Source organism: Hemibagrus wyckioides, linkage group LG04 (assembly GCF_019097595.1).
Source record: "Hemibagrus wyckioides isolate EC202008001 linkage group LG04, SWU_Hwy_1.0, whole genome shotgun sequence".
Lineage (NCBI taxonomy): Eukaryota > Metazoa > Chordata > Actinopteri > Siluriformes > Bagridae > Hemibagrus > Hemibagrus wyckioides.
Genome location: NC_080713.1, coordinates 30,453,699 through 30,468,698, shown reverse-complemented (window position 1 = coordinate 30,468,698; position 15,000 = coordinate 30,453,699). Strand labels below are relative to the sequence as shown.

At 40.3% G+C, this 15,000-nt stretch overlaps 1 protein-coding gene across 1 annotated transcript in view; it reads left to right on the top strand.

Moving 5' to 3' along the window:
- LOC131351769 (uncharacterized) overlaps window positions 1–15,000 on the top strand; it is a 277,436-nt gene that overhangs the window by 2,794 nt on the left and 259,642 nt on the right. Inside the window, exons 2-12 of the mRNA XM_058387324.1 lie at window positions 300–422; window positions 3,130–3,240; window positions 3,502–3,559; window positions 3,979–4,189; window positions 4,462–6,223; window positions 10,060–10,233; window positions 10,541–10,708; window positions 12,194–12,364; window positions 12,973–13,146; window positions 13,645–13,821; window positions 14,626–14,811. Of these exons, the coding sequence (XP_058243307.1) occupies window positions 352–422; window positions 3,130–3,240; window positions 3,502–3,559; window positions 3,979–4,189; window positions 4,462–6,223; window positions 10,060–10,233; window positions 10,541–10,708; window positions 12,194–12,364; window positions 12,973–13,146; window positions 13,645–13,821; window positions 14,626–14,811 (3,263 nt within the window). The 5' untranslated portion in view covers window positions 300–351. The remainder of the gene's footprint in view (window positions 1–299; window positions 423–3,129; window positions 3,241–3,501; window positions 3,560–3,978; window positions 4,190–4,461; window positions 6,224–10,059; window positions 10,234–10,540; window positions 10,709–12,193; window positions 12,365–12,972; window positions 13,147–13,644; window positions 13,822–14,625; window positions 14,812–15,000) is intronic.

The window sequence follows — 15,000 nt, the reverse complement described above, 5'->3', positions numbered from 1 at the left end:
TTAATACCATTCCTATGGTGAAACATGGTGGTGGCAGCATCATGCTATGGGGTGCATCTCAGTGACAGGGACAGGGATTCTAGTAACAGGTGAGGAATGCCGAATACATGACCGTCCTTGAAGAAAGCTCCTTCTGAGCTCACACAAACTCAGTCTGAAGAAACAGATCACTTTTCACTATGACCATGACCCTAAGCATACAAACAAAACAACACTGGCTTCAGGGCAAGTCTCTGAAGGTCCAGGTTAAGTGCTCCAGACAAAACCCATAATTAATCCTACTGTTGTTTTCTCAACAGGACAAAGCTGCACTAATTCTAAGAGACAGCAGACATTAGACCTTCTGAAATAATGTGGGGGGAGTGTGAGGATCTCAGAACATCTGAAATGATTCATCAAGAGGAGCAGCACAAGATACAGAGGTAAGCTGTCTGAGTGTTCTAAATACAAATAAGGAGAACTAAACTATAAAGGTTTGGTAAATGTTTTGCATGGAGAAGTGTCTGAATGAAATTTTGTGATACTGTAATATGTTAATTATTTAAAAAAAAATAGTGTTTAAAAATGTAAAAAAAAAAAAAAAAAAAAAAGATTTTTTTAGTAAATGGTACAAAAATGGACTAAATCTCAAAATTAGTAGTAAACTAGCAGTGCCAATCTATTGAAAAAAGGGTGTGTTAGAAAACACAGAGGTTTGTGATAAAGTCACAATAATGTAATAAGCAATAACAACTTCAAAAAGGAGAGAGGTGAAACAGAGACCTCTGATGGTAGTCAGAGGAATTGATAGGTTTGGATAGATAGATAGATAGATAGATAGATAGATAGATAGATAGATAGATAGATAGATAGATAGATAGATAGACGGAAGGAGGTTGAACAGTTTGTGACTAGGGTGGGCGGAGTCTTTGATGATTTTGTGTGCTTTGCGCAAACATCTAATGTGGTGAAGAGACTCAATGGCAGGTAGTTGGGTGCCTCTGAAGCATTGGCAGTTTTCACAACCCTTTGCAGTGATTTCTTTTCATACACTGTGGAGCTGCCATGCCACACTGTGATGGAGCTTGTCAGGATGCTCTCAATAATGCAGCAGTAAGAATTGGTCAGGATCTTGGGGGTTAGGTGAACTTTTTTTAATCTCCTCAGGAAGTAAAGATGCTGTTGCACCTTTCTAACCAGAGTTGAGGTGTTCTAATGCAAAGACAGATCCTCAGAGATGTGGATGCCCAGGAACTTAAAGCTGGAGTCATGCTCTACTTCATTGATGTAGATAGGAGAGGTCTGCTGCTGTTAGATTTCCGGAAGTCCACAATGTGCTCTTTGGTCTTTTTGGCATTGAGGGTGAGGTTGTTCATGGAACACCATGCTGACAGGCTTTGGATCTCCTCCCTGTAGGCCGATTCATTGTTGTTGCTGATTTGACCAACAACTATGTTATCATCTGCATACTTGATGATGTTGGAGTTATGTTGCAGAAAACAGTCATGGGTGAAAAGGGAGTAGAGCAGTGGGCTCAGCACACAGCCTTGTGGGACGCCGGTGTTCAGGATGAGGGTTGAGGATATGTGATTACCCAACCTTACAGACTGAGGTCTATTTCTTAAGAAGTCCATAATCCAACTGCATATGGATGTGCAGATACCCAGGTCACTGAGCTTAGATCAGTTTACTAGGGACAACTGTATTAAAAGCAAAGCTGAAGTCAGTGAACAACATCTGAATGTATGTATTGTTATTGTCTAGGTGGATGAGAGCTAGATGAATAGCAGTGAAAATGGCATCCTCTGTTGACCTATTCGGGCGTTAAGCAAACTGGTGTGGGTCCAGTGTAGGTGGGAAACAAGCTATGAGGTGACTTAAAACCAGCTTCTCAAAGCACTTCATAACAATGGGGGTGAGTGCAACAGGGCAGAAATCATTCAGGCATTTCGCAGAAGAATGCTTAGGCACTGGTATGATGGTTGTAGTCTTCAGACATGTGGGAACAGTGGCCTGGGCCAGTGACAGGTTGAAAATGTCAGTGAAGACTTCCAGTGCCAGTTGGACAGCACAAGTCCTGAGCACACGTACGCCATCAGGACCAGCTGACTTACATGGATCTACTCTGCTCAGTGCTGAGTGTACCTCTGTTGTGAAGAGTGATATTGGATGATCAGCTGTGGAGGAGTCAGTATTTCTGGTGTGGTGTATCTTGGTTGAAGCGAGCAAAGAAGTGGTTGAGCTTGTCTGGGAGGAAGGCATTGCTGGTTGGCAGATACTGTATTGTAGGGTTGTGGTCAGTGATGGTCTGGATGCCTTTCTATATGCGTCTGGGGTTGGAGTTGCAGTGGAAGCGCTCCTCGATGCACAGTTTATGTGCATGCCTGGCTTTCCTAATGCCCCTTTTCAGGTTGGTCCTAGCTCTGCTGTAGTTCTCTTCATCGCCATATTTAAAAGCAGCATCTCTTGCTTTCAGCAAGAGGCGGACCTCAGAGTTCATCCATGGCTCCTGATTAGGAAAGTGTTTCACATGTTTGACAGTGGTGACGGTCACTTAGCAATTACTTTCAATTACAGTCGAGTCTGTGCACCATGATTTGTTAACATAAAGGCACAGACCTCCAGCTTTGTGCTTACCAAAGCCGATCTTCTTAAAGAGACCACAAAATTGTATAAGAGCCATAATTTGTTTCTCATAACAGAAAGTATCTCTCTTAAGTGTCTCTCTCAAACACACACACACACACACACACACAGACAAACTACAACCATCTTTTCAACACACAGTGGATTGTTTTTAGTGAGGAGCAGAGTGTAAGGGTATAAACCTTTTTAAAATGAAGTGTATATTACTATGAATAGTTAGGACAGTGGTTGCTCAAGACTCTAGGCTACTGAAACAGAAAGTTGAAGATTTAAATCACATCACTGACAAACTACTATTGGTAGTATGTCAGTAAATCTGGTAGTTTGCCCCTGTTGGTCTCTCAATCAAGTCTTTATTCTGCTCTGCTCCAGAGGTGCAGTATGATGGCTGACTGTGCTCTGGCCAAAGAAACTTTCAAATAAGGAACCTGTATATGCATAATGGCATCCTAAGATATTTAAATCACTATATTTTATAGCTTTAAATCTTTCTCTTTGTTCAAGTCAAACTAAGGAAAGGCCAATCTCACCTGTGTCCAGCTGTGTGTCCTATAAGAGTGATCACTCACTGCCAGAGCCTCCCAACTTTAAAGATGGAACATCCTCTGAGGAAAGGTATTGCTCACTTTTTCTTACTTATTCAAGTCTTGTGTAATGTGGTTTAATGTACTGTATGTTTAGCTACAAGTTAGCACCCCTGTGGTTTAAAGGTAGAAAAGGAAAAGTTGGTCAATAAGGAATAGGATTAAAAACAAGCAATACCCAGGTAAACCAGAATCTTGCTAGTGAAAAATCTACTATATTCATCCAGTCATAATTCCTCACAGATTATAAGGTTAAAACCAAATAATAATAAACATGTTTGTTTATCCACAGAACCCAAAAACAGAACCTTAAATCCATCAACACAAAATGGATGGAGTCCATATTCAAGGTGTGTTTGTGTGTGTGTGTGTGTGTAAATAATATACGCTCTTTTTATTAAATACTAAAGTAATGTACAGTTAATAGTTACAGCAACATTATTTGTAAACAGACAAAAGTGCATTGATTCTGTTTTAATTTCGCCTTTACCTCTGATTTACAAAGTGCTGACACTGGAGACATGAATGTGAAATAAGTGTCTTCTTAATGAAATCTTCACCACAGTAACACATTTTTAATCAATAGATGAGGAGCCTTTGGCATACAAGTCCCGATAAATTAGCTGTTACTATAGAAACAGATAAGAATGAGAAAATTAATCCAGTTCACACCTTCTGACCAATCAGAATCCAGAATTCAACAGGAATTTGATCATATATGTTAAAATCATATAACAGTAATTTTATGTTATTGTGTTTCTTTAATCAGGAGCTGGAGCACAAAGTCATCACACTGTTGAAGAATGAGCTGAACAGGTTCAAGAAGCTACTTAATGCTGATTACCCAGCATGCTCTGAGAGGGGGGAGGAGGAGGTGGAGGAAGAGGATCTGCACTGTGTTAGAGAGGGTGTGCTGAAGATCACACTGTACATCCTGAAGAACATGAAGCAGAAAGATCTCGCTCACACCCTGCAGATCAGTAAGAGAGCTTCTGATTATTACAACATTTTATCACTTTAATGTGAAACACACTGGACCACTGGTCCATATTATCCTACTGATTATAATCCTAATGAATACAGTTTTACAGCAAACACATGACTCAGGGAGAATCCTAGTGTTCTGGTTCTTTTACATTTTACTGATGTATTTATTAGGAATATAATCCAGTTTTTGACCTGTATTAAATTTCACATTGAGTTTATTGTCCATACATTACAATTTTGACCATGACATTGTTCTGTTTGTTAGAGATGGCCTCTGTGTATCAGAGAAAGCTCAAATCTGGACTTCTAAATAAATGTAAAAGAATTAATGAAGGAATCTCACAGCATGGGACATCTACACTTCTGAATCAGATCTACACAGAGCTCTACGTCACAGAGAGTTGGAGTGGAGACGTCAATAATGAACATGAAGTGAGACAGATTGAGACAGCGTCCAGGAGACCAGCCACAGAGGAGACACCCATCAAATGTAATGAGCTCTTTAAAGACAAGTCCATCAGAAGTGTGCTGACTAAAGGAGTAGCTGGAATTGGAAAAACAGTCTCTGTGCAGAAGTTTATTCTGGATTGGACTGAAGGAAAAGCAAATCAGAACATCCTCTTCCTGTTTCCACTTCCCTTTAGAGAACTGAATTTGGTGAAGCAGGAAAACTTCAGTCTGATGAGCCTTATTCATCAGTTTTTCCCAGAAATTAAGGACCTGGAAGTAATAGACAGTAATGTCTACAAAGTCCTGTTCATCTTTGATGGTCTGGATGAGTGTCGACTTCCTCTAAATTTCCAGAACAATGAGATGTTGAGTGATGTGACAGAGTCAGTCTCACTGGATGTTCTGCTAACAAACCTCATCAAGGGGAATCTGCTTCCCTCTGCTCTCCTCTGGATAACCACTCGACCAGGAGCAGCCAATCAGATCCCTCCTGAGTGTGTACACCAAGTAACAGAGGTACGAGGGTTCAGTGATCCTCAGAAAGAGGAGTACTTCAGGAAGAGGCTCAGTGATGAGATCCTGGCCAATAAAATCATCACACACATGAAGTCTTCAAGAAGCCTCTACATCATGTGCCACATCCCAGTCTTCTGCTGGATTTCAGCTACTGTTCTAGAGAGAATGTTGGGTGAAGCAGAGAGTGGAGAGATCCCCAAGACTCTGACTCAAATGTTCACACACTTCCTGATCTTTCAGATCAAACACAAGGAGCAAAAGTACAGTCAGAAATATGACCCTGATCCTCAGGAGACCAGAGAGAGTGTCCTGGCTTTGGGAAAACTGGCTTTCCAACAGCTGGATAAAGGAAACCTGATGTTCTATGAGGAAGACCTGAGAGAGTGTGGCATTGATGTTAGAGAAGTGGCAGTGTACTCAGGAGTGTGTACCCAGATCTTCAGAACAGAGTCTGGACTCCACCTGGGGAAGATGTTCAGCTTTGTACATCTGAGTGTTCAGGAGTTTTTGGCTGCATTATATGCGTTTCTCTGCTTCATTGACAAAAAACAAACAAAAGAACAAACCACTGATCTGTCTGGTCTTTTCAACACATCAGAAATGTCTAAGTTCCTCAAGGGTGCAGTGGACCAGGCCTTACAGAGTGACAATGGACACTTAGATCTTTTCCTCCGTTTTCTTCTGGGCCTCTCAGTGGAGTCTAATCAGAAGCTCATTCGAGGTCTACTGACACACACAGGAAGCAGCTCTGACTGCCGAAAGGACATAGTTGGGTACATCAAGTTAAAGTTTGAACAAAATCCATCTCCAGAGAGATTAATCAATCTGTTCTACTGTCTGAACGAGTTAAATGATGATTCACTGGTGAAAGAGATCCAGAGCTACATGAACTCAGGTCGTCTCTCTGAAGCTGAACTCTCACCTGCTCAGTGGTCTGCTCTGGTCTTTGTGTTGCTGACCTCAGAGGAGGATCTGGAAGTGTTTGACCTACAGAAGTTTATAAGATCAGATGAATGCTTTAAGAGACTGTTACCAGTCGTCCAGCAAGCTACAACAGTTCTGTAAGTAAAACCTGTTTCTCTGTTAAACTCAGTTTTTAGGAATTAAAGGAGCTGTTCTGATTGGATTTTACAGAAATATTCCTAAACACTCTGGATAATTTATTCATCCTAAATACAGAGGCATTATTACCGGTTCTGGTGTCAGGTATCAGTCTGATACTGTGCACTTTTACATGTATTCATAAAACATTGTTTGATATCAACATCTGATACCAGGTGATACCATGTGATGTAGTTTCTGTTGTAGCACTAATGAACAGATGAATGGGAAATAGCAGAGATCTGAATATACAATATTGATTAATGCTTAAAGGAAAGGACACTGAAAACCATAAAATGTCAAGAGGAGGAAATAAAACATCATCTTACACTACAAGTAACCCAATAAAACACCTTTACAGTGTTTAAAAGGGGTGTTTAATAGAGAAGAATGCTGACCTGAGCACACTGAGCTATTGAGCGGAACATTAATGAACATAAAGTGTTGTAAATTGTTCACATAAAATATATTCCAAGCATGGATCATTGTGAGTGGGCAAAATGACTGCTCTGTGTGTGTGTGTGTGTGTGTGTGTGTGAGAGAGAGAGAGAGAGAGAGAATGAGAGAACAAGACAGAGAGAGAGGTTAATACTTTTCTAGAGACTAATAGCTCAGTCCTCCCTCATGCTATCTATTAAATATACTATTGTGGGAAATAAAAAGTTGGAAATAAACACAATCTATAAAGAATTAGGTGAAAACTGCAGTTTAATGAAAGGGTAGGCAGCTAGGCCCCGGCTGGGGCTGACTAGAATGAATGTGAGGATAAGGTCCGGTTGTAGCAGGAGTGGTAGGATGGGGTGAAGAGGCCATCTCAGTTTACATTGAAGTATGAGCTCCAGCCACAGCTGGCAGGATGTGGTAGAGTGGAGAAGCAGGAAAGTCTGAGGGGGTAAGAGTGGAGAGATACTCAAGCAGAGACGAAATGTTGGTGTCTAAGAGTGCCAGAGAATGATGTAGATGTTGTGTTAATGTCTAATGGGAATCTAAAATCGAGAAGCCAGAAACAATGTGAAATTAAAAAGATGAAACTTAAACATTATGGGAAACATTTTGAGCAAATATTTTATTAAAAATATGGGAGGAGCATCATGGAATAGTTTATATTGAATACTGAATTTTGAGGAATGATTCTGGGAAGTCTTGATGAATTGATCTGAAGTTGATTGCTGATGTGCAATAAACTCTATTTTTGCTTTTCTCATCCACGGCTCCTCTGAGGATCATTTTTGTTAAAGTGTTACTGAGTTGAATAGTTTGATAGAAGTGACTGTATACCCTGTGTTGTGGAAAAAACGTAGCACTGTTTAAACAAAGAGCTCATCAGGAGCTCATCCTTAACAGCACATGGCAGCAACCAGATGAAAGAGATTGAAACAAAATGTTTCCTAAATGATTAATTATAAATATTGATAAAATAGATTTCTCTTTTCAGTAGTGGTTTAAACGGGTTACACAAAATGTGTACTAGTTCAGTACATATACATATATTACATATTACATATGTATAATATTACATATTACAGTACATCACTGTTACCAGTCGTCCAGGAAGCTACAACAGTTCTGTAAGTAAAACCTGTTTCTCTGTTAAACTCAGTTTTTAGGAATTAAAGGAGCTGTTCTGATTTGGATTTTACAGCAATATGTCTAAACACTCTGGATAATTTATTCATCCAAGAGGACCTCAACCAGAGGCATTGTTACTGGTACTGGTGTCAGGTGTCAGTCTGATAAAATCTGACAAATCTCTGATACCAACATCTGATACCAGGTGATACCATGTGATGTAGTTTATGTTGTAGCACTAATGAACAGATGAATGGGAAATAGCAGAGATCTGAATATACAATGTCAAGAGAACAAGAGGAACTCAAGCGTCATTTTACACTACAAATAACCCAATAAAACAACTTTACATGTGTTTTATTTATTTGTGTGTGTGTGTGTGTGTGTGTGTGTGTGAAAGAGAGAGAGAAAGAGAGAGAGAGCTCTGAGTTCTGCCAGGTTAATGGCATATACAATGGAATATACAACTCATGGTTCAATCCTCCCTCACTGGATCTATTAAATATACAGTTTACTCATTAATACATTTGGAGTTCATCATTAATGACACGTGGCAGCATCCAGATGATAGAGAGTGAAATAAAATGTTCCCTGATTGATTAATAATAAATACTGATAAAGTAGATTTCTCTTTTCAGTATCAGTCCTGGTTTAGGTGAGTAACCCAAAATGTGTACTAGTTCAGTAGATATACATACACTATATTGCCAAAAGTATTCGCTCACCCATCCAAATAATCAGAATCAGGTGTTCCAATCACTTCCATGGACACAGGTGTATAAAATCAAGCACCTAGGCATGCAGACTGTTTTTACAAACATTTGTGAAAGAATGGGTCGCTCTCAGGAGCTCAGTGAATTCCAGCGTGGAACTGTGATAGGATGCCACCTGTGCAACAAATCCAGTCGTGAAATTTCCTCGCTCCTAAATATTCCACAGTCAACTGTCAGCTGTATTATAAGAACGTGGAAGTGTTTGGGAACGACAGCAACTCAGCCACGAAGTGGTAGGCCACGTAAACTGACGGAGCGGGGTCAGCGGATGCTGAGGCACATAGTGCGAAGAGGTCGCCAACTTTCTGCAGAGTCAATCGCTACAGACCTCCAAACTTCATGTGGCCTTCAGATTAGTTCAAGAACAGTGCGCAGAGAGCTTCATGGAATGGGTTTCCATGGCCGAGCAGCTGCATCCAAGCCCAACTCCTGAAAAACAACCCCACACCATAATCCCCCCTCCACCAAACTTTACACTTGGCACAATGCAGTCAGACAAGTACCGTTCTCCTGGCAACCGCCAAATGTCACCAAGTGCAATGCAAAGCGTCGGATGCAGTGGTGTAAAGCATGCCGCCACTGGACTCTAGAGCAGTGGAGACGCGTTCTCTGGAGTGATGAATCGCGCTTCTCCATCTGGCAATCTGATGGACGAGTCTGGGTTTGGCGGTTGCCAGGAGAACGGTACTTGTCTGACTGCATTGTGCCAAGTGTAAAGTTTGGTGGAGGGGGGATTATGGTGTGGGGTTGTTTTTCAGGAGCTGGGCTTGGCCCCTTAGTTCCAGTGAAAGGAACTCTGAATGCTTCAGCATACCAAGACATTTTGGACAATTCCATGCTCCCAACTTTGTGGGAACAGTTTGGAGCTGGCCCCTTCCTCTTCCAACATGACTGTGCACCAGTGCACAAAGCAAGGTCCATAAAGACATGGATGACAGAGTCTGGTGTGGATGAACTTGACTGGCCTGCACAGAGTCCTGACCTCAACCCAATAGAACACCTTTGGGATGAATTAGAGCGGAGACTGAGAGCCAGGCCTTCTCGTCCAACATCAGTGTGTGACCTCACAAATGCGCTTCTGGAAGAATGGTCAAAAATTCCCATAAACACACTCCTAAACCTTGTGGACAGCCTTCCCAGAAGAGTTGAAGCTGTTATAGCTGCAAAGGGTGGACCGACGTCATATTGAACCCTATGGATTAGGAATGGGATGTCACTTAAGTTCATATGCGAGTCAAGGCAGGTGAGAGAATACTTTTGGCAATATAGTGTATATTATACACATTACAGTGCATCAGTAATACTGACCCAACCTCTTATCACACTCTTAACACTGGTCATTTTGGTAATTCTGTGAATAAACTGTATATCACTGAGTTTCTCTCTTATCTTTATGTCTGTCTTCAGAAAGCGTTCAGTGTTTTCTGAGTTCCTCTGACATTTTCTCCTTTCAGTCTCAGTGAGTGTAACCTGACAGAGAGAAGCTGCTGGGCTTTACACACAGTTCTCAGCTCAGAATCCTCCAAGCTGACTGAGGTGGATCTGAGCAGTAATCCTCTGGAGGACTCAGGAGTGAAGCTGCTTTGTGCTGGACTGAAGAGTCCAAACTGTGAACTGGAGAAACTCAGGTCAGTTCATCTCTCCTATGAAACTAATACACAGAGAATAAGAGGAAAATAATTACAGATTGATAATGACATGTTTATTTTCTGATCTGTATAGGGGTATAACACCTGTACATGTAAAATTAAGCAGGATTTTAACATTAAAATATTTTTTAAAGAAAGCTAAAGTAAAATATATGGATTTATGAGCAACCATCTGAGTATCCAGTATATTTTTACTTACTTTTACATATGTTCTTGTAGCCACCACTAAAAATACAGTGATACATCTCCACTGGTAAAATGTTTTAATTTATTTTCCTTTGTTCAGACTTTCAGACTGCAGTATAACAGAGGAAGGATACACTGCTCTGGCTGAAGCTCTGAAATCATCTCACCTGATAGAGCTGGATCTCAGAGGGAACGACCCTGGAGCATCAGGAGTGAAGCTGCTCACTGATTTACTACAGGATCCAGACTGTACACTGAACACACTGAGGTGAATTATTTATACATAACAAATGTACTATTACAATTACTGTTAAGAAAATGTGAATAAAAATATATCATGAACGTACTTTCCATTAAATCTCAAATATCTGTATGATTTAGTTCTTACTGATTCTCTACTGCTCAACATTTCCACACTATTCAGAACTGACAGCAGGTCTGTAGTGGAGTGACTGTCATTGTACAGCAGGTCTGTAGTGGAGTGACTGTCATTGTACAGCAGGTCTGTAGTGGAGTGACTGTCATTGTACAGCAGGTCTGTAGTGGAGTGACTGTCATTGTACAGCAGGTCTGTAGTGGAGTGACTGTCATTGTACAGCAGGTCTGTAGTGGAGTGACTGTCATTGTACAGCAGGTCTGTAGTGGAGTGACTGTCATTGTACAGCAGGTCTGTAGTGGAGTGACTGTCATTGTACAGCAGGTCTGTAGTGGAGTGACTGTCATTGTACAGCAGGTCTGTAGTGGAGTGACTGTCATTGTACAGCAGGTCTGTAGTGGAGTGACTGTCATTGTACAGCGTGCACTGGCTCCTGTCACAGAGCTGAAACACAGACTACAATCAGCGCCTGTGTGCTGAGCTTTATATCATTCACAGTCACGTCTAATGACGAGTCGTGTGTTGTGATGGCAGTCATCAGAAATTAATTTCTGAGAGCTTAGGAAATGTCCAAAATAGTTCCACTGAAAATGAGTAAAATAACTCATTTAATAATAAACGTTATATAAATATTTATTTTTATTTTATTTTACAGTAAGCAGCTACTCCACCAGCTCTCACCTCCATGTCTCTGTGTTTATAGTGCAGCTCTCTGGCTAATAGCTTTCAGACAGAATCAGGAAAAAAAGCATCATCCCAACAGACTAATCCTGTTTCTCATCACAACAGCTGTTATCAAATTAAATGTCATTAAACACAGGAATCTATTCATATAAATATTTTATAAAATCAGTGTGAATATTATTGTTTAATAGTGAATACATTCACATTCACATCATGTCTCCGCCCCGTACTGTCATTCTATTGTTTTCTAATAATCCTATTCATATAATTTTAGAGTTTGGGTTATTTGTGGTAATTTACAGAATATGATAAATAAATATAGAAATATATACATACAGTCATACCCCACCCTACATCGTTAATTGGTTCTAAGAGACTCGACGTAAGTCGATTTTTGCCGTAAGTCGGAAATGTCCCTATAAAGTGCTGTATGTGATATCAGTACTATTTTTATATTGAATATATTTATTTTCTTATTTTATAAAAAGAATTTAGTTTAGTTTGGTTTTATTACCCATTTTTCATGGTTACTATGCGGCAGAGGGACTGACATAAGGTTGTGTAAAGCGCCGTAAACGGGGAACTAGTGTATAAGCCTACTTATACAGTACTTATACATATATATACTTAAAAATTAATGATGTGACCCAGGCAAAGTTTGACTCTGACAGTTTGCTTTTTTTTTCTCTGCAGTCTGTTAAGTCCTGAGGCAGAGGAAGCCTGTTCTGCTTTAACTGAAGTTCTGGGTACAAACCCCTTACTGCAGAGAGAACTGGATCTGAGTGGGAAAATATCTGGAGACTCAGGAGTGAAGCAGCTCTCTGATCTACTGAAGGATCCACACTGCAGACCTCAGAGACTCAGGTGTGTGGTCTGATTTCTGCATCTAATCTTGTCCTCTTTGCCAGTAGTGGTGTAGTGTTGCTGCCTCACAGCTCCAGGGTTCCTGGTTTGATCCTGAACTCAGGGGACTGGCAGTGTGGAATATCACATGCTCTCCCTGTGGGTTTCCTTGAGGATCTCCAGTTTCCTCCACCTCCTTATGCTAAATGATCCCTAGGTATGAATGATTGTGTGAATGTTTGTGATGGACAGGAGTCAATGGAATATTCCCACCTCATGTCCAGTATTCCTGGGATAGACTCCACTTCCCCCAGCACACTGACCAGGATAAACCTTAACCTCATAGATGAATAAATAAATATTTTTGTTCACATGTAAATCTATAAAGCTCTCTTACTATGTTTTATATAAACTACTGCTGTAAACAGTACTGTTGCACTGAAAGTTCTGGATTTGATGTGATTTGCTGCTCTGATGGAAATTTAATGTACATTCACACAGTGATGATAAACAGTCCACTACATTCTGTCCAATTCTGGACACAGCAGTTTATTTTTAGATGTTCATGATGGTTGGTTATCTGTACTCTGTTTGGAGATCTTTTTCTCCGCTGTGTTCTCTGTCTGCAGGCTGAATAAGAGCAGTATTACACACAGAGGCTGTACTGATCTGATATCAGCTCTTACTTCAAACCCTTCACACCTGACAGAACTGGACCTGAGTGAGAACACACTGGGAAATTCAGGAGCGATTCAGATCTCTACTCTACTAAAGAATTCATCCTGTAGACTCCAGAAGCTTCTGTAAGTTATTTGATTGTATAAGTTACTAGATCATGGAGGTGGAATGAGATCATTTTGAACATATTTGTAATATTCAGAACAGATTAATCTTCATCAGGGTAACTGGGTTTGTGATATTTGTTTTCCTCCCAATTCAGTCACCGTCCTGTTCTAATCCACCAATCAGATCTCTTATCACACCACAGTTTAGCTATGATCAGGCTAACAGGTGTTGCCTCTTAGACACATGAAACCAGCCAACATCTTCTGCTCACGCTGCATCACAGGGCAGTGTTACACACTCAGAGGAAAGTGCCATCTGCCAGCATACACCAGCTCATAGATGTTCATGATGGGCTCAGAATGCCCCTCCCCTCCTGAGAGCATGGCTAGTTTTGTTCTTTTAGCTACAGAGATTTAAACTCTCAGTCTCGTGATGATCGGGCGAGAGCTTTTCCTGTTTTACTACACAAGAGCCCAAATCACTGTCTTTAAATGAAACGTTTCTGTTTTCTCCAGACTTTCAGACTGTAATATTAAAGAGGAAGGATACACTGCTCTGGCTGAAGCTCTGAAATCAAACCCTTCATCACACCTGATAGAGCTGGACCTCAGAGGGAACGATCCTGGAGAATCAGGAATGAAGGAACTCAGGAATTTAATAAATGATCCAAAATGTAAACTGAAGACACTGAGGTGAGCTTTTTCCCAGTATTTGTAAAATCCAGCCTTAGATTCTGAGTAATTGATTAGTAAGACTCATCAGACTGTAACGACTTGTCGGAGACAGGAGTGTTCAAATCCATGTGCAGATCTTTATTTAAACTCACACAGGCAGGAATCATAGACCGTATAGACGAAGCCAAGTTCAAAAGCCGGAAATCAAACACTAGAAAATCAAAACCGAAACACAAAACCGAAACTCGAAGTTGAAGACGAAGGCAAGGATCATACACAAGAAACAATCTGAGAGCAGAACTATGGCAAGGCTTAGTATGGCACGAAGGAACGACATTACTTCATAATGAACAAAGGGAGCATGCTGCTTAAATGCTAAAACAAACCAGGAAGTGAGTACAAGAGTGCTAATACTCGGGCGAGGGCTCCCTCTGGTGTTCTGGATCTGGGTGTGATGTTACACAGACTGCTTCAGTTTCACTGTTTACACCACTGTATATCTGATCAGTACAACTCTGAAGAAGAAAGTCATTATCATGTCTTCATTACATTCAGTAAAAGTCTTTTCTTCTTCACTTCTCCAATTGCACTAGAAAAGTACACAGTTACTTATTTTTTATTTATTTTTTTATTACTTAATTACAATGTTAATTACAATTATAAATTGAACAAGAAAATTCTCAACATGAAAATTGCTGAAGTAACAAAACTAATATTTAGGAAAAATTTCCACCATTGTGGACTGGACATTACTGAAAAAGTCACACTGCATTGCTGTAAATATAATTAATGTTAGTGTTTCTCTGTTCTTTCTCTCTACAGGGTGTTGAAAAGTCCTGATGCACAGAAAGCTTCTGATCATCTGACTGAAGTTCTGGGTATAAACCCGATACTGCAGACGGATCTGAATCTGAGTGGGAAAATAAAAGGAGACTCAGGAGTAGAGCAGCTCTCTGTTTTACTGAAGGATCTACTGAAGGATCCACACTGCAGACCTGAAACACTTCAGTAAGGAACTGAATTCTATATTAATCTGTAAACTTCAGTTAGTGATGTTAATGCTGAATGGTTTGTCTTTAGATCATCAATCATTCATCTAGTTTTCAGTCTTTTTCAGTAGTAATGAGTAGTTTGAGGAGAAAAGACGTCCCTCTGCATACAGAAGTGCTAAAGAAAACCCCTGTGATTAATTGTGCT